The sequence below is a fragment of the Polyodon spathula genome, chromosome 4 (assembly GCF_017654505.1).
Source record: "Polyodon spathula isolate WHYD16114869_AA chromosome 4, ASM1765450v1, whole genome shotgun sequence".
In the NCBI taxonomy this organism is placed as follows: domain Eukaryota; kingdom Metazoa; phylum Chordata; class Actinopteri; order Acipenseriformes; family Polyodontidae; genus Polyodon; species Polyodon spathula.
Window position 1 is genome coordinate 73,607,215 of NC_054537.1, and position 26,814 is coordinate 73,634,028.

General features: G+C 37.8%; 1 protein-coding gene across 4 annotated transcripts in view; it reads right to left on the bottom strand.

Annotated features, from left to right (window-relative positions):
• Nucleotides 1-5,057: 5,057 nt before the first annotated feature.
• The window catches only part of LOC121314840 (nuclear factor of activated T-cells, cytoplasmic 1-like), a 107,295-nt gene continuing 85,538 nt past the window's right edge, over nt 5,058-26,814 (bottom strand). For all 4 annotated transcript variants that reach the window (XM_041248554.1, XM_041248553.1, XM_041248551.1 and 1 more), the window contains one exon: nt 5,058-7,640. In XM_041248554.1, the coding sequence (XP_041104488.1) occupies nt 7,638-7,640 (3 nt within the window). In that variant the 3' untranslated portion in view covers nt 5,058-7,637. The remainder of the gene's footprint in view (nt 7,641-26,814) is intronic.

Genomic DNA, 26,814 nt, shown 5'->3' on the forward strand with positions numbered 1-26,814 from the left:
TGTGGATGGCACTGGCGATTTGGTCCCACCGATGTTCTATTGGACACAGGTCAGTAGAAAAAGCTGGCCACGACAAGACCTCGACATTGTTTTCCTGAAGTCGTGCAATTGTAATCCTAGCACTGTGTGGTCTTGCATTGTCCTGTTGGAAAATTGGCACTTCCTTGATTGGCTTGCAGAAACGGGATAACTGTGGTCTCAGGGACTTCATCAACGTATCCCTGAGCAGTAAGGTTTCCCTCAATCTGCACCAAAGGCGTTATTTTGTTAAAGGAGGAGATTCCTCCCCACATCATAAACTTCCACCGCCCCACTGGTTCGTTTGAACAATGCAACAGTCAGCATAACACTCACCACAATGTCTCCACACACATTGTCTTCTGTCAGGTCTGTCAAGGAGAAAACGTCATTCACCAGTGAATAAACACTCCACCGCTCTCTGCCACCACCTCAGATGTGCTCTGGCCCACAGAAGACGGCGACTTTGTCTCTCAGCTGTCAACATGTTACTTGTAAATGGTCTCCGAGCACGCAAATCATTTCCATGTAGATGGCAAGCTATAGTCAATCTGCTGATGCGCAGGTTATTTCTTCCTGGAATTTCTCGTGCTGCAGCCGCTGCAGTCTGAAAATGATTAAGCAGATGGATCAGTCAGATGTGACGGTCCTGGGCCGGTGTGGTGACCCTCATCTGGGACATGGCCTGTCCCTCACAGATCCACTTTCCTGGTTTCTCTTGACTAGTCTGCTGATTGTTAAAGCAGAACATCTCATTCTCTGGGCAACTTTACCTCCAATCATGTCGATTACAACATATATAGTCTATATATAGTCTAAATTGAACTCACATTCTTTGTCCTCAAGAATGTTACCTAGAAGGCAATTATCAGGTTTCCAGAAAGGAAAAAGAAAAGCTAAGGCTGAGGAATTAATTTCAAGTCAGAAAGGGACACTGGTGAAATTGCCAGTTACCCTTCTGAATCAGAGCTGGCTGCAACGCCTAATGCTGAACAGTTCAAAGATTCAGTTACGCAGCTGGTTTCATGGGATGATCCTGGACTCTGGCCAGTAGTAATAGGTGAACAAATGTGTTTGTTTCTGGTCGAAAAAGGACCAGTGAGAGTTCTGCATCAAGAGTTTCTAAAAGACAAAACCAACAGAAGAGTCGCACCAGTTAATTATACACAGCGGCTTAATAATGGTGAAACGACTGACAGACAATGGCTTATTTACTCAAAGGCTGTCGATTCTATATTTTGCTTTTGCTGCAAATTCCTTTCCACTTCAACTATTCTGTTGGTTTCTGGAGGTTTTAGTGACTGGATCACTGCCAAATATTTGAATCAGCATGAATCTTCTTCACACCACATAAAAAATCTACACTGTTGGCTGGAGCTGAAAAGACTCAGAAGAGGCTATTGACAAGCATATTCAAAAAATGCAAAATGCAGAGAAGCAGCATTGGCATTGTGTTAGAAAGATGGTGATTACAGAATATTTAGCAAAGCACAACTTTGCACTTGGGAGCAGCCGTGACAGGCTTTATGAACAAAACAATGGTAATTTCTTGGGTTTGGTGGAGCTTTTTACCAAATTTGACTGAGATATGCAAGAGCACGTCAGAAGGATAACATGACAAAATTCGCAACCACTATCTTGGAAAATGTTTGCAGAATGAATTGCTTGAAATCATAGATGACTAAATTAGAGAGACCATTTTAATGGACATACAGGCAGAAAAGTACTATTCAGTTGTACTTGATTGGACACCAGATGTCAGTCATGTTGAGGAGATATCAATCACTCTTCAAATTGTGTCAATAAAACATGTTGATGTTCAAATAAGAGAGCATTTTCTGTTGTTTTTGGAAGCTGATGATACCACAGGCCTGGGATTGATTCAGTTATTCTGCATGCTCTTGATGACCTCGGATTGAGAATTAAGGATTTTCGTGGTCAAAGCTATGATAACGGAGAAAATATGAAAAGCAGCAGAGTTGGGGTTCAAGCTAGAATTCTCCAGCTAAATCCAAGAGCTTTCTTTGTGCTATGTGGATGTCATAGCTGGAACCTGCTTCTTGGAGACATTGCCAATTCTTCCAGTGATGCTATTTTATTTTTTTGGAGTTCTACAACAAATGTATGTTTTGTTCTCCTCATCGACACAACGGTGGAAAATATTCTGCGATCATGGTTCAGTATTGACAGGTGGACCTACATATTTTGATGAGGAGTCTGATGATGATTTTGAAGACAGCTATTGAACTTAATGAAGAGCTAGAAAGTGAACAAAAGAAGGGTGACTATGTCCTTGTTGAGTTCTGCAACACAAATAAAAGTAAGCATAAGTTTACTACATTAGCAAAGTACTGAGCGTGCTAGCAGAAAAATGTCTGGTAAATTTCTAATGCCAGAAATTCCAGATATCTCATCAGTAAATGAAGAAAGCATTAGGGCCATATTGCCAAGGCTAGTGTTCTCTGGCCACACAAGACGCCAGATGGGAAACTTCTTTTTTGAAGTTGATTTTGGAAACGTTGAAATTCGCTAAACACAGTGAAGGGGCCGTTCATGTATTATAGCCATTGTTCTTTTGCCAGAAAAAATCCCAGTTGGTGAATTGATATTTTGAGAGAGAGGTTTGTAACCCTGACATTTGTTAAAAGGCACTGAGATTTACTGGAATAGTAGAATTCTAGGCCAGTCAGAAAACCAGTTGGCTAATTGACTCTTTGATTTTGTAATTGAGTTAAAGTTATATCTAAGGCAATGTAAGGTGGTAGCCTAATCTAACTTTTGTAAATTTTGTCAACTGTTTTGTGTTTAATAAATAAAACTGATGGCGTCCTGTTTAAGCAATAACTATATATCTGGGCCTCTCACACATATTGTCTCATTCTGCCCTATGTACAGTACCTCACTAGTGGGGCACAGTGAGACAAGTTGTGGTCACTCATTTGGGTGGCCACAGCTTCCTTGTTTTCCAAACCTAATGTCCCCTTTACATATAAATAACTTCATAGCCTACAGCCTGATGCTGAAAGGTGTTTTAAATCTCTCAGCATTACAGGTCTGTGCCTGTTTAAAACTTTTGTGTCTCACTGTGCCCCACTTTCCCCTACGCACAGTGTGTAAGGTGTGTACATCTGCAGGTGCTAATGATTCTGAGCACTATTAGAAGAAAACGTTTGTTAAAATAACTGCTATTTTATAGCCATGCCAAGTTGCTCTTCTAGCAACAGGAAGCTATTTAAGATTTGTTTTCCTGTTGTCCAAGCTAAATGAAGTATAAAGTGTGAAATGTCTCAATCACTACATCGTCACCACCAATTTTATTTATCAGTGAAAGCAGCATGTTCTGATTTTGAGAGATCTTGTTCACTAAGTCCCTCCAATGAATCTTTAGAGAATAATCTCTAAACGGTCTCTTCTGCTCCACCAGCATGGAGCACTTTAAAGAATAAATAGCTCCAGATAAGTTGTTTTAGCTTTTGACTACCACTCAGATAGACTGTTTCTGTCCCTGCTGTTTCACACTGAAAAGGGCACTTATGCATTTATACTCCTTATAAAGATTCCTGTTTTAGTATTGGAACCTATACTTTCAATGTATGTGTGATATTAAAAGCCATTTTAAAAGAGTATGGCTGTCTTTGTACAGATGGGTGGGTGCAGCATACACTGCCCTAGAACAAGTTATTTGGACAGACAATATACATGCAGAATGAGTGAGGGTGTTGTATTTATTATTCGTTTTAACTTTGCTATACCTTAGTATCTGTGAAGAAATGATGAACCCATCTCCAAATAGATCCAAAAGATTTGAATAAGCATTCCATCCCACAAGTGTAGTGTGGTACCAGTCATTGAAACAACCATTGCAGATGCTGGGTTAAATTAAAGAACAAACATCCCTTAGCAGTGGTTCGTGATTGGTAGTAAATGTGTAATATCTGGGATACCACTGCACTCATGAGACAGCTAGCTCATCTTTCGCATATATTTCATAGGTCTCAATTCAGATAGCTTTCCACTGGGATCTAGCCAAACACCACTATCAAAACAAACAATAATGTGAGCTGATTTAATGTGAATGAACACCACTTGGAATTGTCAGCTTCACTTTTACGAACGTGTTTCTGCTTCAAGACAAGAGCAGCAGCTAGGGGACAAGAAAGGATGAAGGTGCCTGATCTATAACAGTCTGCTTGGTTGTGTGAAAGGATCTGAAAGCTGGAATAATTTGATTAACCCAGCTCCTACACGATCCGAGGATTCATGCACCCTGCATCCGTTTGGATGACTTACAGCTTGATGAAAACAGATGAATGAAAGATGATTAGTGTATCTATATATATACACACACACACCATATCCCAGCCTCTGTGCTGAGTTGTTTTGAACAATTAAGAAAAAGAAGGCGCTCCAGAGCAGTGGCTGTAAGCCCCAGTGAGGGAGGTCTTCTTGAGTATTATTGTATTTATTACCTGGTGGAATTACCGTATTGACACACAGTTTACTTAAGGTGGTATTGCAAACTGATGTTAAGAATAACTAAACCAAAATAACCTTTGTATTAACATAGAGTGGTGCCAAATACACCAAAGTGGAAGACCAATAAAAGGCTTCCTAATTGTGTGTGTTTTTTTACATGAAGAACAAATGCAAAATGTATATAAAAAAACAAGAAAGCTAGAAAAAAGAAATACATCATTCTCCATACTGAAAGGTTCCATTTGTGCTTTTTTATTGTATATACATATATATACACACACACACACACACACACACACGCACGCACGCACAAACACACAAACAAAACAAAAAATATATATTTTGCAAATGTTACATAGTACGAGTTAGGGGAAACCACCTTAACATTTAAATATTTCAACAACTCAACAGAAAGAACATCAGAAAAAAAAAAAGTTTTGGCTACATCTTTTAATAGAAGAGTTATTCCAAGACTGCAGGGCTGGGTGGGAATACCAGACCCCACCCATGGATTTTGTCTAAAACAGAGACCACCTCCCCACCCCCCACCCCCCCCCTGGATTTCATTTTTAAATGCAGAAAGCGCGCTTCTACTTTTTTCCCTTTTTTCTGGAATAGATTGAATGCAAAGCAGGAGGAAAGTTTCAACATAACAGCCATCCACATGCAACATAACAAGTACTACCCAGGTCCAATCTGATGATGGCAACGTACTCATTACAGCAAAAACACATGTATAAAGAGACCCACGTTTTCTTTTGGAATCTTAAACAACAGCTTCTGTCTTTTTCCTAACAAATCAGCTCAAGGCATTTCACTTTATTCCTGTTGCCACATTCCCACCCCCACATGCAGATAAGGTCTTAGATTCAAAATGAAGGCACTCGTTATACACCAAAGCAAGATAAGCACATGTCACTGGTCAAGCATACAGTATACAAATCAGAACAAACAACATTGAAGTATGTGGTGTCGTGAGAAACGGAACACTAGTTGCAAGTGGAAATTTGCAGAAGATCTAATGATGCGATACAAGAAATTTGATTCTCAGCTAATTTCTTTTATTTATTTATCTATATATTTATTTATATCAAAAAGGCTGCTTTCCATAGAAAATGGTGTTACAGCAGATTTGTATGCCTGGTTTGAAATGCTGAATGCCACACATTTAATGATGTATCTTGTCTTCTGACTGGAAGCTGGAGAGTTTAACAATAAGCACAGAGTGTTTAAAAGAAAAATGGCATGCTAAATCTATTCTTTATATATGGACAAAACAGCTAATAAACCACAACTATGATTAGCATGGACTGTTGGATCAAGTTGCTTTGGAAAACTGTACAAATATCTTTAAAGCCATACTATATTCTAGTCTTCACAGTACTGTGCAAATATTACCGATATGGCTTTTATTTGATTTGTTTATTTTTTTAAAGTACGACACCATGAATACATCAAACATAATTTTAAAATCCCAATAAATATGTAATATTTCAGAAGCAATACATTTCAATGTGTGCCTCTGTATTGTAAGCCCTGACAAAACATGAATGCATAAAGTACAGTCACGTCTAGAAAAGACCATGACTGACTAAGGCACAATATTGTACTAATTTCATATATCAAACCATGCTATAGACTATACTCAGAACTAGTATGACTATTCATAAGCATAACATGCTCTAGGAAGCTATACATCTAGAAAGTAGAACAGTTTTTTTTTTTTTTTAGATTCCATTAAAATAATTGGTTTTAAAAATCTTATAGGAGGTTACAGTTAGCGGTCAATCTTTTTCGATTTATCAGTTCCCTCAATCCACTGACATTTGGTCATTAAAAATGCACAAACTGATGTAGTTTGTTTTTCACTATCTAAAGTGCATACTTTCATAAGGCATAAACAAGCTAGCTACTGTATCTTCTAAAACAGCCAAAAAGATTAAAGTAAAAAGCTGTAACTTCACTAGCTAAAACGCTTTGGTATCCACAGATATGTTATTGCTAGCTTCAGTCTTTTTTTCTCCAAAAAGGCAAAAAAGGTCATGATTGTCGGTTATATATTAATTGCATAATATAAAATGTTGTATTTACATGCACACATATATGCAATCTGTTTTTGTGTTTGAAGCCCTGCCCTTTATTCAATTATCAATATTTGTATATCTCTATTTGTCACCCGGCAGGCAAGTACCCTCACATTTGATCACTGTATACGACAAGTCAATACTTGTTGATTAGCAGAAATCGATATAATTTAAAATAGCAAACTTGGGAAATCATCATGGATTTCTGCAATATCTCACTAATGTAATTTAACAACATACTAGTTTAGATGATATGTAGTTCTTCACTGAGAGCTCAGTTAGTGCACTATGATGGAAATAATCATTGTGTCCTGTACATCAGTGTGCTACATCTAATCATTAAAAAAAAGTAAACAGGCCACTTTAAAGAAAAATAACAAACCTTACTCTTTTCAGTATGAGATACAGCATAAGATACATTAAGAAACCTTATGGTTTTGTATGTTGACAAAAAAGGAAAGCAGAATAAAGGCATAACACTAACATTTTTTTTTTTAACATTGGTTTTGCATTGTAAACATCACTTCTTATGAAGAAAATATAATTGTTTTTTCTATGTTGTATTGCATCCTGTTTTCATTACATAAATATATAAGGCACATCCACGGCTATTCTTTATTGATGACCAGACAGTGCCAACTACTACCAAGATAGAACAGTGCCACTCAGGAGCAACTACTTTGGATGGAAGATCAGACCTTTAAAAAAAAAAAAAATCAGTTTTTAATAAAACAATTCAAAAAGTGGTCCCAGGGAGATACTGCTTTATTAAGGCAGAAGGGTGCTTCGCTGCTTTGTCTTCGTCTAACATTGAACAACAATGGAAGATCAGTGTTCCACTCTTTAACATCTTCTTCACCAGATAACTTCACTTAGAGTTAAAATTAGGAGTATATTCTCAGAGGGGCATTCAGGAACCATTCCAATGACAGTGTGCTTTAAAATGTTTTTGTTTTTATTATTATTATTATTTTTTTTAATTTTCAATCCTGTAGTTTATATGTGGCTATGCATGGCCATGGAGGGAAGTGCTGGAGAGATCATTCCTTATAATTTCATTTACTGTGAAGAAAAAGAAAAGAAGCACAGAATTAATGACACATAGTTTATAAATAAAAGTAGCATGTTTCTTGAGGATCACAGGGAAGTGTATAAGGGAATAAAAGCACAAGAGAAACCATCTTCAGTGATAGTAAAAGTTATGGTAAGGTTTTATACATTTTAGGATAGTTACTGGATAAGTATCTACGTGCTATACACAGATTATATATTATTATACCAGACACCAGTCATTTAATATGAAATTAAAAGAATAGCTTTGGGTAAATATCTCATAAGCCTGTTCCACACCATAGGCAAACATAGGAGCTCAAAAGTAAAACCATTATACAAAATATTGAACACACACACACACACACACACACACACACACACACACACACACACACACACACACACACACAGAAATATAATATGTCCACTGGTTGCAAAAGGTGTTTACTCTCAGAACAAAAACAATATTAATGTTTATAAAAAGTGGATAAAAAGCAAATAATAGACACTCTTGGTAACTTACAAAATAGCCTATAATTTAATCTTCTACCAGCTCTACAGAAATACTGTAGCTTAACAATACATCCTCTGCAATTGCCAAACCATTTTTTGACACAGATTTGAAAAGGGCCAATGTTAATAAGTGTTGAATCTGAGTATGAACCAATGTTTTCAATGAGCTATAATCAAGAAAAAAAGATCTGATCACAAACGTTTTGAATTATTTAAAATATATCCTGTAGACATAACAGTTCACGGTTCATTGACAGCACCTATGAAGATTTGTTTTAAAACAAAGGCTACATGCTAGTTTTTAACATACAGCCTGGTAAACAAAGTAGCATTCTGGATTTGGAATTAACAACATAGATGTGGAAATCAGGTGGCTATATAATAATAATAATAATAATAATAATAATAATAATAATAATAATAATAATAATAATAATAATAATCTGTACACTTTGTAGACAATGTTCACCTTTCTGCTAATGACTGACCACCTTTTACAAATCCTACTTAATTATAACTAATTTATCAATATTGTGGGGGCTACAGTGTAGCTTTAATTCCAAGCTCATAAATGGAAGTAAAACTATCATTGCAGGCTAACATAAAGGTAACCAGCAAGAGGCTTTAATGGCCTTGTCCAAAAGCCAGCAAAGAACAAAATGTTACTTTATACCTTCCTCCTACGTTAAAATCAAGCCTACCTCTTGCACTGAATGACTTTTACGTCAACTCTAAATATAGAGGAAGCCTTATCTCTTCCCAAGCCTACATGGTGTCCGGAAGTGAACCCTCCTAATTCAAATTGAGAAAAAATATATATTATCTCACAATATCAGACAGTGAGAAACTCCATGGCCAGTGATAATCGTATTTTCCTTAGAGATGACTCTCTTTTCACTTTTTCCTGCAAAATGTCAACCCCACTGGTTTCCCACACTTGAAACTATGTCCGTTTATCAGTTGTGTTCTTTGGCAGATGAACAGGAAATGACTGAACATGGCAGGGACCAACCAAAGCTAAACAAACAGCAGCACATCTATTTCCCTGGATGCACATTCCGATAAGTGAAAATCTTACAGCTGAGGCAGCAACTTGTTTACGCATCCAATCTATTATCTAAAATAAGGATTAATCAGGCACCCAACAGTGCAGCCTCATGGAGCCAGCACAGGAAACCTTTATTTTCTTATGCCACTGGCTGTGCCACCCTGTCTGCTCATATCACATATCCTTCTAGGACATATGTTTCTTGCGCAAAAGCCAGTGGTAACATATTGCAAAGCCAATGTCTTTGTTTTCGATTTCATTGACAACCACTCAGTGACACTGCTGGCTACATCACCTGTGGGGCCGCGACACAAGAGCATTTCCCCTCAGTTACAGATTAATACCACTTGAGAACGTTCAGCAATCATTATATTCAGAAGCAAGCTTCCACTAAAACCGCTCACATGGTAGCCCTGGTGATGTAGCTGACCTAACAGTCTAGAAGTGTTTCATGAATATAACATTTAAAAATAATGCACTCAAAAGGATACAAAAACCCTTACAAATCAAGCAATAGTCTTCAGTAGTGACTCTGAACCCCCTTGAAAAGAGTATATCCAAAAATACAAGTAAAGTACAGTCTTCTCTTGTTATGACAGATGCTTTCTGCTCAGGTGGGTGTAATAACCTATAGCTACAGATGATGGAAAGGGGAATTCTGTCATTAGTGCGAATCAGGCAGAAGCCAGATTTGGGAATTAATTCCCAATGACAAACAAAAAAACAAAACCCAGGTGTTGAAAGGGTTGGGAAAAAGTCTCAGAGAGTCAAACGTTTAAGTGTCTACCATTTGCACTGAATAGACTTTGGTTCACAACCTAACTCAGTTTGTCTAGTCTACCCCCTACATATGGAAAACAGTAATTAAGGAAACAAAATGAAAGTTTTCACAACATCTCTCAGGGGAGGGGAGGGGGGGAGGGGGGGGGGGGGGGGGGGATTCAGCATACTGCATAACTTTGCTGAAGTTTGACTTTTTTTTTAAGGGGCTTTTTCAAGTCGTTCAGGGGGATTCCCTCTCTGAAAAAAAACTTTTTTGTACACTCGAAAAACAAATCTGAATAATATGGTCAAAATCACTCTCCAACCAAAAAAGAAACCTTTGTTAGTATGTTTATTTAGCTTTTTTTTATTGTTGGTCATTTTTTACAATCTGTTTCTCCAGTGTCTTTTAATCTGTGTGCTTTAACCATTCAATGACTTTCAATGTGGTACTGGTTGAAAAGTTAAACCACAAGATGGCAAAAAAAACCCACAGATCTATAAGACCCACATAAACAACAATCCTCTGAAGCAGTTACCGTTATAGTGATGCAAATATTACTTTCCTACCACCTTTTATTGGGTAATGCTTGGTGAACGGCCATCGGAAAAATGAATACTATGACATAGTTATTTCTTTAATATCTGTTGCTGCCTTAAGACAAATTAGCATTTACCTGCTATTGCAGGGTTATTTATAGACACCTTGCATTTTAAAAATAGAGTCCTATTAAGCTACATTTGTTTGAAATTTGTTTAAGCTTTTCTATGCCTTTGTGACAGTGTCTAACTTAAAAAATGACAGCTGCTGAAGACAAAAATTGTGGCAAAGCAGTGCCTTGAACTATCATTGTTTATGACTCACTGTACCAATTCCTTGCTTTGTACATTGAAACCTACACATAAACCACAGTGTTTTTTATCAACTAATACTTTCCATTTTCATATATAAAATGTTTCCACTGACACAAATATAAAAAAATGATAGTTTGACTTTACCTGTTGATGCTTTAGATAAAGACTCCTCATGAAATATACTAAGCCACTGAAACAGGATGTGGCAAACTGTTAGACCACATGCAATTAGGTACTTTAGGGTTATTTATAGCTAACTGCTGCTGCCGGCAAATCTATTGTCTATCTCAAGCTATATTTATATTATAACTTTTTTTATAAGAAATATCACAGAATGAAAGTTAAACCTTCGACTGTTTTTTTTTTTTTTTTTTTTTTACTTCTGTGTTTTTCTATTAATAGCGACTTCATTTTTAAAATACATTACTTAGATTTCCATTACATGAGAGTAGAAGTTAAAACTTCATGCTGATTTGAACCCAGCTCTCGCCAAGATAAGCGCCAAATAAGCTTTACAGTAAACAAATGTGATCCATCTGCATCTCCATCCATTTGCGTTTCTTTCCACCATCTAATGATGTAGATATCCTTCTACCTGGTGTTGATGGCTGAAGTGTAATACTGGCTCCAGGGATCAGCTTATTTTGCCTCCCCAGCGCATCAGCATGACAACCGTCTGGATTGAACTAAGTAGGGTATATCTCTGGGGTCTTCAAGTGGGTCTTCTGTCCTTAGTGTTTCGTTGACTAGCCCACGACACCTCAAGAGGGCTCAACAGTGATTCTGGCATCCCTGCATTACCCCCCTCCATCCCCAACTCAGCTCAGCCCAGCTTACTTACCCGTACATCAGCATTGCTTTCTTTCTATTGTGCTTGAGATCCCCAGCCAGAATCTTTCCATCTCAACCACAGCCAGTTTCTGCTCCTTTCTGCTGCTTCAATAAGTTCTTCACTATGCGACGCAACTCTTGGCCACTGAACCTGACAGGTTGCAGAGTGTGCCACAAATCCTCAACAACCCATCTCAACTGGGTAAACCTGGACTCTCCATCCTCGCTGTTCTGTTTCAGCAGCTAGTTGAGCATACTGAAGTTTCTTCCTCTCATACGCCTCATCCACAGCATCCTCCCATGGCACTGTTAACTCTACCAGATGAACAAGGCGTGCTGAACCAGACAACAAGACAATGTCTGGTTGCAAGGTTACTGGTGGCAATCTCAGGTGGAAAAATAAGCCGTTGACCAAAATCTGCCAGCATTTTCCAGTCTCTAGCAGCTTCCAGTTGTCCTGGGCGAGGCTTGGTTTTAACACCTTTTCTTGGTGGTTGCTCTCCTGGATGGAGGAATATTGTCTTTTGTGTGTAATGATTTGAAGGGACTAGTGGAAACTTATTGGTCATGTTATGCTTGTCTTCCATGCTAAAGCCAAACATCGCAGCACCTGGTCATGGCGCCAAGTAAACCGCCCCTGGCTAAGACCTACCTTACAGCCTGTCAAAATGTGCCTTAATGTTGCAAGTGATGAACACAAGGACATGAGGGATCCTCACCCACCCAGAGGTTTAGGTTCTGTGATGATGGGAGAACATCATATGCTGATCTGATGAGGAAACTGATCCTGCTGTATTCCATTGTCCATAGGTCTTGCCAGCCAATCTTGCGTTGTTCTACACTCTTCCATCTATGCTTGGCCTGGGAAATGGCCTTTACACACCTCATCCTCTCCTCCTGCTTTTGCACCTCGTTGACTACCAGCTTCATCCATTGAGCTGGGGTTGCATTGTGCCACGTAGGAGGAGCTGAACTGAGACCGAGACCTCCTCTTACATGCTGAACTTAATATCACAGATTTGAAGGGCAGCCTTTGCATCTTCCATGGCTTTCTTTGCCGCCCACTTTCTCCCAGTTTTGGAGCTTGACGCACTTAAACGCCTCGGTTAGAGCAGAGACTGGTAGCTGCAGTATTCCGCTACCATAAAGTCCCACTCTGCTGAGGCAGCGTGGAACTCCCAACCATTTCCTGAAGTATGAACTGATTAAAGCTTCCAGCTTCTCAACTGTTATCAAAGAAACCTTGTACACAGTCAGTGGCCACAACAGCATTGGCAGTAGACCAAATTGAAAACCCCACAGTTTCAATTTGCCCGGTAAAGCACTGCTGTCTATGATCTTCAACCTTTCCACTGCTTGTTGTCTAACTCCGGCCACCCGAACTGTGTCCTGTAGATCCTCATCTCCCAAGACTTTTCATTGGCTTCTCAGACACTGTTGGTATTGCTGCACCATTAATGTAGAACCTTTTATATACTACTATACTTTTAAATACGGAGACTGACATTGATTTAGAGGGCTTCAATTCCATTCATGCTCATTCGATGTTATTGGTTAATTTGCTCAATAATTGCTTAGTGCAGGCTACTGTTGTAGTCATGATTGTCATGTCATCCATGTATGCTCGAATTGGTGTTAGTTACATTCCAGAAGCCAATCGCTCTCCTCCCACTACCCATTTTGATGCCCTAATAATTATTTCCATTGCAATGGTAAAAGCCAGTGGAGAAATGGTGCATCCTGCCATCATTCCAACTTCTAGGCATTGCCATGTAGTGCTGAATTTGAAAAACAAAATCGCAAATCTCCAAAGTAAACTTTCACTAAATTTGTTATAAATAGAATTTTAAGTAAATATTAAAAACTTGTGATCAAATGTGGCTAATAACAATGACGTTTAAGTTGTATGATAAAACCCTTTACAACATCAACTTTTGACAGTCTATAAATCAGCAGTAGTTACAGATTTGGCAGCTTCTTGCAGTTTTGCAACTGTAAACAGCTGGCATTTCAAAGGGAGAGACTCTTTGTTGCAGAAGGTTAAATGTTGATGTTTGTCCAAAGCTAGTCTTGTGCTTAACATCACAACAGTGGGTGGGCACATCATCTGTCTTTAAGGAGAAATAGGAGTACACAATTTGTGATTCAGCTTCCCATCTGTGTTAATCAGCAATTTAGAGATTTCATAGATTCCTGAGATAATGTTTTTATGACTGGGTCGTAGATTGTACTCATGTTGGATGCCTTGTTTGTTATTCAGTGAACTGTTCAAAGATAAATGTCCTTTTCTTAAAAGTCAATGAAAGTTGTTAATCGCTTTCCTACTCATCTAAATAATGTAAGATAAGATTTTTACAGGTAAATTAACATCCATACTTGGTAAATTAGTTTTCAATGGCCCTGTCTCTTGGATAGGCCTACTCTATAATATATTTTAAAAAAGGACCAAAGGGGGTTGCTCGATAATTGTTCTTGAAACACACTTTAAAATACTACTACTGTTGTTGTTATACTGTAATTTACAACCCCTAAATTGAGAAAAACGCAGGTAAAGTCATAAAAATTGGCATTTTTGCAAGCTTCAGACACATTCTTACCATGTAGGGCATGAGATACACGTCTCTTCATTTGCATGCAAACACCTATCCTATATCGTTTATGTATCTTCAACCACAATTGGTGGAACCACCCTATAATATGGTTCAGTATTTAAATTCGTTCTAAAGCATTCTCAGGTTACATTGTTTACAAATTAATTTATTTGTGCCACAGTGCAGGTAGGCATACAGTAGTACTCAAGAAACAACACAAGGTTTCTGTGACAGTCAGATCAATTATAAGTGGAATTTTGAAAAGGTCGATCATGGTAATTACTTCAAGGAAACAGTGGAGACATAAAACAGTAGAGTCAATTATCCAAACTAATTGGGACCGATACTAATTTGCATAATCGATTTGTATGGATAATCAAACAGGTATTAATAACAATTACTGTACCTTTAATAATGTATAGAATAAAGTTAACATAGACACGTATTAAGTACACAAGCATTGCTACTGTACCAAATAATAAAAAAACCAAACAAAATAAAACAAAACAAAAAAAAAAAACAATGGGCTCCAGAGTTCAGGTTTTATTAAGCAAAAAACTAAAAGAATGCAAACACAATGAACAACATTAATTTCAATTCATTGTTTTTATATCACCAGAAACCCTTTTTGAAAAAACAGCCTTATTATGTAAAGTTGGGAGTAAACTATTCCTTGTATGACATAGTATGCTGCTAAAGAAAGCAAAGTGCTTTTAGCCCCATCACTTTGAAGATGGTCTGGGATCTCAACACCTACAGTTAAAGGTCCTAGTTACTAGTTTTCCCAGTACTGAGTTACAGTAGACCACATTGAACAGGCAGTTTGTAGCAAAAGAAATATCGCCTTAGCTGTATTATCTCTATTAAGGTTACCAAGAATCCCCTTAAGACAAAACACACTGTAGCTCCAAAGGTCCATGGAGAATGAAATCATGACTTTACAGTGGCCTTCAACCAGAAGCGAACAAGGACTCCCATTGACAATTGCTGCTGCAGCTTTTGGGATTTCACAGATTGGATGCGAACATGATCCCTGACCTTAATCTATATTTGCACAGGGTGCTTAATGTAAAAAGGATACAGAGGCCTGATTCATGAAATTTATCAAGATTATTTTTTTAAAAGATCCCAGACATTGTTATTTAAGTTTGACTTGAAGTTTTTATGAAATACACACCAAGTAAACCAAAAACAGACCCGAGAAGGTGCATGAAAATGAGCCAGTATAATTCAGTAATAATAATAATAATAAAAAATATATTCTGTAGAAAAACAAACAAACAGATGTTCTAAGAAATATCAGTCACTTTCTGTAAGGGACTAGGTGGCACAGCTGATTAGTAATGGTGTGAAGTTGTTTCTAGAGTCAGATCTTATTGTAGAGATCAAAAGCCATTTAAATCAAATGATCGGCCCATATGAAATAATCTTTGGCTGAGTAAGCCCCGTTCCAATCACCAAACCATCATCACAATACTGTCAACTTGTTTATTACTAGTACCTTGTATAAATTCAACAGTATGCTTTAATGTACCCGTTTGTAGTATTGGTAATTATAATGAACTGTATTAATCTTGCTTGACATCACAGTTGGCACTGGAGCTGGCACCTTTGTGAGTAGCCTCTCAGAGAAGCAAAGGGTTGCATAGGCATGGTAAACAAGCCACCATCTGCTGGGTAGGGTTCTGGCCCACTAGTGGAGTATTGGGGTAAAGCAGACACAGATATGCGACACAAGTGTTAAATCAGTAAACATAATTCACTGTTTTCAAGTGCTGTTAGGCAAGGGAAACTGTGGATTTAAATTGCAAGCCCTTTTCTAAGTGTTACGTTTGAAACGTGTAATACTATAATTAACTAACTGTTGAAATGATTGTTGCTATGCACTTTTCTGTTCAATTGTTCTGTGCATTCAGTAATCAACAAACCTGCACCACTCTCTTCAAAGACCCACAGCCACTTTCAGTTAGAAAATTCGTAGGATTAATCAATTAACAGATCAAAGGGTAAAAAAAAAACAAAAACCAAAAAACCTTTTGAGTTACAAAAGGAGAAATCTACAATGTAAAATACTTAAACTGCCATAAATGAAATGCCTGCTGTGTTTGTTCTAGTTTTGTAACTGTAACCGGTGTTTTTTCTCCTTTTGCAAACAGCAATTTACTTCAGCCAGCATACGTAACTATTCATTTAAATTGACTCCTTTAAAAAAAGTATGAGACAATTTTAACAGTCAGTAACTTTTCCATCCTTGGATAATGAATTAAATTGATTCAGTGACTTATACTGAAAAATAAACACCTTCTAGGCACGGATAGCGATTTGTTCACAATTGATACAGTACTGTTTTGTAAAAAAGTGACTCGTCATCGTGAGAGTGTCTTGAGGGACACTGATTGGTTTATTAAATCTTTCCAGAACCACCATCATATCATTGAATTATTTTGTATTCTGATTTCCACAAGTGCACCTTATCACTACAAAATGGCATGTAAACAAATGACAAAATGCACCGCTGTTTCTCTTCCTACACAAAGTTATAAATTGTTCGAAAACAACCTGAATCAGCCGAGTAATTTGGTGTTTCCCGTTTTGGCGAGTTGCTTCACCATTCTGTTAAATAATGTACATGTCTTGTATATTGCTGCTGCATTTTGTAACGTGTGTGGGGGTGCTGTGTTAATTTAGTTTTACAGTCAGTTTATTAACATTAAGTTAACCCCAAGAAACACCCATTATTTTTGCCTCTGCCATTGTGATAGACCAAAACATACCTGCCAGCTAATTTCATAGCACATAGTGATTTAAGTTTTTTGACCGTGTTGTTTTGCTTTAGTTTTATTAACGTTAGTTTGTCTGTTACTTTATTCTTACAGTTTATTAACATACACTTGCCTATTGTTTTGCTTTTACTTATTCAATTTGTTTCATATGTTGATGCACATGTGTCATGATAACTAATACATATGTATTTTTTTATTTATTGATTCATATTGTGTCTGGTGGCTAACTCTGTCTAGAGAACACCGGCTATAAGAACACTTTATTTGTTTCCCGTGGGGTGTTCTCTTAGCTGGAGACTACTGTATTGCCTTTCTAAATTTCTAAGACATAAGTACTCATGGTGCAGTGATGCACAAAGATTCAATACATAAAATACTATACATATGTTAGTGGTTAAAGTTGATGATGATAATTGATGTTATAGTGATATAAGAAGAGTTTCAACAATTATTGTGCAATGACTTCAATAAATATTGCAGAGGGAGAGTTAGTACAGTTGTAGTTTATAACAGAAATAAAGAGTAATCTGCGCAAGATACTGGGCTAAAAACAGTGAAGTAATGGAAAATATAACCTCACACATTCCACTCACAAAAAATCAAAACAAAACAAAACAAAATAATCATATATAATTTTTACTTCAAGTGCCTGTGATCTGTTCAAACCCAGGACTTGTATCTCTTTAATCATAACGAGCCATTGCTACAGGGTATTCTATTTCTGGAACGTGTGCCTGGGACAGCAACTGACTGAGTGCAAGTAGCAGGCTTAAAACATGATACTCTCAGCTGAATATGTTCTGTTGCCAAAGATGAATAATGTTGTTACAAGTGACTGTCAGACACGACAATGGTGGAGTGATTTTCCTAACTCCAGTGCCTGTTTCTCTGTTTATCTATCTTTCCTACCTTTGTAACCTTGTGGCAGCATGGATTGGATAGCAGTTCTTCCACGCTACTGCAAGCATGGGCACTGTCAGGTTTCCACAGCAGACCTATTCTGGGGGTTTGAAATGTAATATGAGGGTACCATTTTTTATTTTGTTTTGCGATCTATAATAAGTTAATACATTGTGTGTTGGTTGTCTTTTAACAGAAATAATTTTTCACACTTTGAGCAGCAAGAATCACTCAGCTTCGTAGTCCTGCACAAGATAACATCCCATATGAATAAGAGACCCCCTACACATTAAATACTAACCGATGATAACAGATTATTTGTATCATCCGTTGTTTATTCATTTCTTTTCAATTTCGAGTGCCCCATCGTGCATTATAAAAATGCTTCATTTCAATGTCATCCATGCTCCAACCTACACACCAACTGCAGACAGGACCAAAACAGACAGGCAGTCTGGCCAGCCACCTGTCTTCATCTGGCCGTCCTTCGAAATGGCTGTTCTCAAACAACTGAACACTGGAGGCAAGATTTAATCTGAAGACACTCACCTCAACATTCATTTGTCATGAACAGGAGCGTTACTTTAAGGGTGAACTACTTTCTTACTGTCAATAGCTTTAAATGTGACCAGGTTGGGTACTTGATAACAAAAATCTACACAAATGCTGAAATAATGACTTTTGACAGTTCTGAACCATGACCCAAACCTTACATCATAATGAAAAGCACTTGTGTTCGAAAGTGTCATCATTCAAAGTGGGAGCAGGGTAGGACTTTGGTCATGAGGAGGAGCTATAACTTAACCAACCTCCCTTCTCCCCCCTCCCACACTCTCTCAAACTTACACAAACATTCACTTGTGCTGAACTGAGATTTGAAACCAAACTATTGTGCCTCACAGCCTTTAACTTGACAAAGACACATTGGTTTCTATTCCTCTTGCTTATAAAAGTCTGTTCTACTTGTAGGAAATCAGTACTCTACTTCACAGCTAATCCTATAGGGAGAGGACAAATTAGATTAGTCACAGGCCTCACCAACTGAGTTGCTATGGCTATGAAAATTTCACTTATTTCTTAGGTGCAGTCCTTGATTTTGAGCCAGGTTAACAAAACTGAACTTCTATTTATTTCTAAAAAAAAAAAACAATTGAAGCCATCAAAGTACATTTCAAACCACACTGTCTTATAAGACTGAATTGCTTATTATCTTTTTATATATATATATATATATATAATATATATATATATTATATATATATATATAATATTATATCAAACCCTTTCAAATTGTTCACATTTTGTAAAACAACCGTCTGAGCGTACTCCACAATGCTTTCAAATTAGACTTTACATGTAGAATCTACATAAACTACTCCACATTGATAAAGTAAAAAAAATGCATATATAATATAAATAAAATTTACTGAGAAAAACAGATTAATCTCAGTTGCATAAGTATTGAACCTCTTTGTTACTGCAGCCCTAAATCAGCTCAGGTGCAAATGATTTGTTTGAAAGGTCACAAAATTAGTGAAATGGTTTCAGCCTGTGTGTACTCAAAGTGGTTTAACTTGTAGATAATTTCCCTCAGGTATATAAAGACTTTCAAGCTTCAACTCACATAGTGATCCAACAAAGCAACCATGAAGAATAAGCAGCTTTCAAAACAAGTCAGGGATAAAGTGGTAGAGAGGCACAGAGCAGGAGAAGGGTACTAGAATGGGCAAAAATTTCACCATTCTACTGTTAAAAACTAGTAGAGACCTATGAAAGACTCATAGCAGTAATTGCTGCAAAATGTGCTTCTACCAAGTACTGACTTAAGGGGCTGAATACTTATGCAACCACTAAATTTCATTTTGTACATTTTCTTTTGCTGACACTTAACCTCCTCCTCATATAACAGTGTTTAGTTTAACCACTACAGCTTTGAATAAAACAAGTTAATTTGAAAAACTGCATACATTATTTGTAATTCAACAAAATGTGACATATATATATATATATATATATATATATATATATATATATATATATATATAGAGAGAGAGAGAGAGAGAGAGAGAGAGAGAGAGAGAGAGAGAGAGAGAGAGAGAGAGATTTTTTTTCTCTATTCTATTGTTGTTTCTGCTTAGATCATTATTTACCAAGTCTTCTAGTTGATACCCTTTTTCAACCACTTCTGAAAACCTCCAAAAGCCGAATTTCTAAATTGAGGTGTTTTTTGAAATTACAAGAGACGATCTGCTGAAATTTCTACTCCCTCTGCCACTGTAGCAATTTGGAGGCATCCATGACACTGCCCGGGGATGCCTTCAAGTCACCGCCCAGGGATGCCTCCATGACACCACCTAAGGATGTCGCCCCGATGCTGCCCGAAGTGGTGTTAACTCCAGCAGCAGCCTTCACGCCACTGGAAAGTCTGGGGCCGGAAAAGGAAAATGACGCCTTCAGTTACAGAGCAAGAGGGAGAAGTGGAGCAAGGGGCCATGGCCAGGGGCTTCCCTCCCGAGTACACCACTACAGCTAGGAGACGAAGGCATTCTTATCAGCCACTGCATAGGCTGTTGAGTGGAGCATGGCAGAAACCAGCCCCTGCACCATGCCTGTTCCTGATTCCTTCAACAGGGGGAGAAGTGGAGTTCCTGCTGCCTCCTTACTGGCCAGGAGCTCCCCTCCTACCGTCGTCTCCAGAGGGTCCTGGGCTGTTGCTATAGAAGGGTCTGGAGCTGTTGCTGTCGGAGGGGCTGCAGCTGCCTCTGTCTCTCCTTTTTCTATTACAGGAAGGCCCAGAGCTGTCTCTGCCTGGGATCTGGAATCACCGCTGTCTGGGGGTCTGGAACAACCGCTGTCTGGGGGGGTCTAGAGCAATCGCCTACTGAGGACATGCTACTACCCTGTCCTGTACCGCCCAGGGCTACTGAGATTGATTCACCTGGGGTCGCCAGCTCTGCTTCACCTGGGGTCGCCTGTGACTGGAGCCTTAATAAAGTAATTTATTAATGAGTAATTAAAGCTCTAGCCACCAATATAAGAGACCCACTCCGGGCTCATAGGAGGACCGTGTCGGAGGAGAGACCAAATCGTGAGTCGAAAGAGCCAACGTAAAAAGAATAACAATTGCTATATTTAGATTTATACTTGTTAATTTGTTCCATGTTTCGTTTGTTTGGCCAACGAGCCCTTTTCTGTGTAGTTCAAGTAAAGTCTTTTGTTTTGTTTAAATATTTACCTTTGTTGTTTATTAAAATAAAACACTCAGCACCAATGTGCCTCAGTTTCAGCCCCATAACTTTTGTTTTTGCACGCCTTCCTGGTCTGTGACGTCACCACCCACACCACTAAAGCCACCCTTTGTGACAATATCTTACTGGCTCCAGTAAATCCAAGCATGTATAAGGAACATGTAGTTTGTTAGAAATATCATATGTATCTGTGAATATATAAAAAAATATTGAGCTCTACTGCACTAACTTGAGAGGTTAGTTCAGGTTGGTTTGCCCGTACTGATTTGTATTGTGGTGTTCTAAAACTGTTACAAACATATCCATATAAATAATTCATTATATTTAACTACTTGTCTTTGGATATATATTTTTTTAATAAATAACCAGGGGGATAACATGTGTATTCTACAGCAGTCCTATTTTTTCAGTGGATAACTGGTCATGTCCTTAAAGAAACAGAACAAAAAGTAAGCCCCCTTAATCCTATATGGTTCAGTATATTGCAAAGGGCTTTCAGTAACACATCGTTTTTATGGCCAGCACTGTAAAAGCATCTATTAGAAAGGGATCTGTGTCTCCTTGGTAAAGATTCTTTTGTGAGTAAATCAATCATTATAGTAATGAAACAGTCACTTTTTAACATTATAGTTATGTATGCCACAATGCTTTCAGCTGCCAGCAATTACTCTGAAAGAGAAGCTTCAGAGCTCACAAGTGACTGCTTGGTTTAAAAATATAAATTACATTTTCCCTGCTTACTATATAATTACTACTTCTTAAGATAGATTCATAGACAACAGACAGATGAAGCAGTTTATCAACCTTTATTAGGCTTCTCAGCAGGGATTTATGATTTAAATGGGCGATTTAAACCATTGAAATGGTACTTAAGAAGATCATGAAATTGAATTAGCAAGCAATGAATATGAGCATATTAAATAACGATGGAATCCATGTTAGGAGCTAAGGGTCATACTCATCAGACAGACACAGAACAAAACAAGTATTGTTCTGGGATCGAAATCGCATGTGTAACAATTGTTATTTATATCTGTCTCTTAACCTTCCGACTCTCCTTCTGCCTCTGAACACACCAGCCCTAAGGATGTGATTCGTGCCTCTATATATCCAGCTGTGCCGGGACTCAATTGCAAACCAATCATTCACTTGAATAATGGCACAGTCTGCATGTGAACTCATTTGTATATTTCTGCCTAAATAAAAATATACATTTGAAACCCTAGTGCTACATCACCCACACTCCGTGCATTACTCCATGCACGCACATATGTATACAAACAATAACACAACACTTAAAACATACACAATAAACTAAGTATTGTGTATGGGGGGGGGGTTGGGTTACCTCGTCACAACACCACATTATGGTTTCATGAAGTTTATATAGAATCAATTTGGAACTGCTTTACTAGGATTTCAGATATAAATCAACATTCCTTGCTACTAGTAACTCTCCAGGGAAAACAGAAAAATAAATCAATTAAAAGAGTGACCAGAAATGAGTCAATTCTGTTCATTTCCAAAGGCACAGATTGGAAGGAATTCCTAAAGAGACAACCTGCTCCCCTAACTAAGGTACATGTGTACTCTCAGTTTGAAATACCAGGGCCAGCTTACCCTCAGTATACGTGTGGAAACACACCAGGGTTAACAGCTGGTTTAATCGGTTGGTGTCTACTTGTCTGTTACTCAACACAAGCAATTATACCAGCTTGATTTGTTGCAAATTTCATATTTCAAAGTATCGCAAAGCAATGGCATCACAGTTACCAACATTTTCATATTTTGGCATACCTGTGATGGCACCAGTGATAATCGTATCAGTGTTGTCATGACTGGCATTGTAGTGGTCTGCTTGAGTTTATTCAACTGAAATTTCTGCAAGGGATTGCTGTAGTAGTCAAACATGAAGGCCATACACTGTACTAATCATAGAAAGATACATATTTCTCATAAGATTTGTACTGAAAACTCAATTACATCGTAACTGTTGCTGTGCATTCAATATGCTCAATTGAGGTTCCAGTGATTCAGAGGTTCCAGTGATTCAGAGGTTCCAGTGATTCAGAGGTTCCAGTGATTCAGAGGTTGCAGTGATTCAGAGGTTGCAGTGATTCAGAGGTTGCAGTGATTCAGAGGTTGCAGTGATTCAGAGGTTCCAGTGATTCAGAGGTTGCAGTGATTCAGAGGTTCCAGTGATTCAGAGGTTCCAGTGATTCAGAGGTTGCAGTGATTCAGAGGTTGCAGTGATTCAGAGGTTCCAGTGATTCAGAGGTTGCAGTGATTCAGAGGTTGCGCCCCAAACTAAGAACACATGTACTGCACCACCCATTAATTATGTTTATTACTGTAAATCATCACTGTTGCTTTAGTATTATTAGACATAACTTTTTGCTAATACACTTGAATGTAGCAGAGAAAACCTCTCTTAATACATAATACTGTAGAATACTATATAACATAATAAACCTAGTATAAATCATACAACCTGCATATAACTGTGACAGAGAATGAATGAATCCTAATCAACAATCTCCCTCCTGACCTGTGAGGGCACTGTTGCGCCCATTCACTTTTTGCACATGTACTTCAATAAGTGATTATGTTTATTACTGTAATTCATCACTGTTGCAGTGATTCAGAGGTTGCGCCCCAAACTAAGAGGAGCAGTGTGCCCACCCATAATGGATGGTTCAGCAGTTCATTCCAGGGTCAGTCAGAAGTCGGCCATCCAGGAAGGGGGTGGGGCCACCATAGTAGAAGTCAGCACCTTAATGCGGTAGGTGATGTGTCAGTCACAGATTGGAGGAGACGTGATTGGCCGCGCTACCAAAAGAAGGCGTGAAGGAGGGTATTTAGGGGAAGTGGCCCCAGTGATCTATTCCTCTGTTATGGTTATGGACTGACCGTGAGGAACAAAGAGAACTGTGAGTGTTTAGTGTTGTAACTGTAGACTTAAATCTATTTAACTGTGTCTTGTTTGTCACTGTAGACGGCCAAAGATCCACATTAAACCCGGACTGAACTGTACCACTGTAAAGAACTTGTTTGACATTCACAACACCAGTTGCACCCGGAGCACTCACTGTTGGACTGGTGAACGTATAGGTGTTTTAAAGTGTGTGAACCCCATGGTTTTGCTGACTATACACATCATTGTGTATAGTCAGTGTTATTATTTAAAAGCCTTAATAAAGCTTCGTTATTTACCCTTGGAAGTGTTGTTGGACTGTTGTTATTTAGCACTGCATCACCTCTACACCTGTGCACTACAAACCACTTTGCCACAAACTTACAGTAATTATTGCCATTATACTCTGAACATTACAGTAAATGTGTAGGGGTCCTTTATCTTCTATTTCATATAAAGACTGCAAAGGAAGTTTCATCAACAAAAAAAAATCTTAAAAAAAAAAAATGAGTGATGAAGTTTTGTGAACAGGACTCTTTAGTTCAAATATAAATTATTTAGGAACTAAATGATTACTATTGACAGCCCTGTGATTACAGTATAACTAGCTGCTACAGTCTTTTTACCTTGAGGTTTGATCTCATTAGCAGTTAGAAGCTAAACAAGGCTTAGGTCTGGCTCGTGTTTGGATTTGGATGGGAAAATCAGATGCTGCAGGAAGTGGTGTAGGTGGCTCAGTAGGGGGTCACACTTTTTTCAGGCCCAGGTTTTACTCATATAAGCAAAACATTTTTACTATAAGTTTACTGCTCTTAGTCAAATTTTCTCTTAAATGTAATTATTTACTGTTTTCTTTATTTTTCTCTTACTTTAATTTGATCTTACTTTCTACTGATTTTACTATACTTTATAACTGCTCTTATCTGTAATGTGATATTGTGTAATGTGATATTTTGCAATGTGATATTTTGTGTTGTGAAATTTTGTAACAACTGTAAGTCACCCTGGATAAGGGCGTCGGCTAAGAAATAAAATAATAATAATAATAATAAAAAATAATGAACACACACCAAAATTTTATAAGCATTAAAAACATAAAAAAAAAAAAAAAAAAAAAAAAAAAATGATTCAATATCCTCCAACAGCTGCATAGCCACGGAGGTATGTAGCAACCAAGGTCCTGGAGGTATGTAGCAACCACAGTTCTGGGCCAAGCATGCTCACTGGGTGCCAGTATGCACATGGATTAGGGAAAAGGACAATTGAAAAACGAATAGCATGCATGATGATAAGTAGTGATGTAGAGTATGGCTAGGAAATCCCACATACAATAAACAGGGGAGTTCTGCCACGTGTAATTAAACTGTTATCTATGAATACACTGCTGTGCATCAGTCTCATTCTTGGCACCTGAAATGTACCTTGTTTTCAGAAATACATTAGTGATTTCACTGCTGTTGTGTTAATCACTCAAAGCAATCCAGCTGAAAGTAAAGACTTGTCAAGTAAACAGAAAGTGACCAGAATGCTTATCTCACAGGAAGTACAACCTTTTTTGCGAAATGTTTAACAATGGGTTTATATCATTCCATCTGATATCATACCATATGGCTATAGTTTCTACTGGGTATGATTTGTCTCATTCACAATTCTGGAGCTAATAACATAATTGCAGCTCTACTGTAGTTATGATAAATTGATTGATTTCTCATGAGAGGCATTGTTCTACTAGGCTATGATAGTGGGTTGGCTGACAGACCTCATTACACATAAAAAGATTGGACTCATATGACTTGATACAAATATTTTGCTTTGTACTCTGGGATTATTATCCAAGAAAAAAATATGTGCATCCTAAAAACATGCAACACACACCAAGAAAGAAAAAAAGGGTCCTTGAATAATATGACTTTATAATCCTAAATGTTAAGATGTATTAAATATTCATCATTATTATACCTATAGCTGTCCTTTTTGAAGTGGTTCAAAAAACATTTGAAGTTTCCAAAGACTTATTTCAGTACTACATTTTGTATCACCTGCATTCATCATAAATACAATAGCTATAAAGTGAATTTTAGTAGATTCAAGAAAATGGAAACTTGGCTCTTAACCAAGAAGATTCAAAGTTTATCTACAGTGACAGATTACCATTTGTCAGGATTATCCACAAACTACGGATCTGGGAGTTGCATCAAATCTGCTCTATTTTCCTATTATATTTATCAGGTTTCAATTTAGAATAAGCTCAACATGAAGGAGATGAGTATGATCTCATTGTTAACAGCCAGTTCCATAAAGAAGTTGAGCTGCATATTTTTAGCCCCTTACATGATGGTTAGTAGTTTCTAACCATGTCGTGGTAGACATACTTCATAAATATGTAATGCGTATTGCCAAATTTTGTACTTATGTTAAGCATATTACTCAACAGTGGGACAATGTAATAGCTCTGGTAGTGAAGTCAGAAACAGCTTCCCTACCCCATTACTTGCTGTTAAGTAATAACTACAAGCTGCCAAGACATTGCACAAAGCTTGTGTGCTTCTACCAACTCTCCCGCCGCGGCCCCCCTGCCAGACCACACCACACTTACTTTGTAACCTTGTAAAATAAGCCTGTTTTTCATAAGTCAAAGCCGGTTCTCTGAATATATACAGGTGATGGGGAGACATAGCTTCCCCCAGCTTGGTCTCAGAACAGTGTCTGCCACATAATTTTCTCCATTCAAACATTCT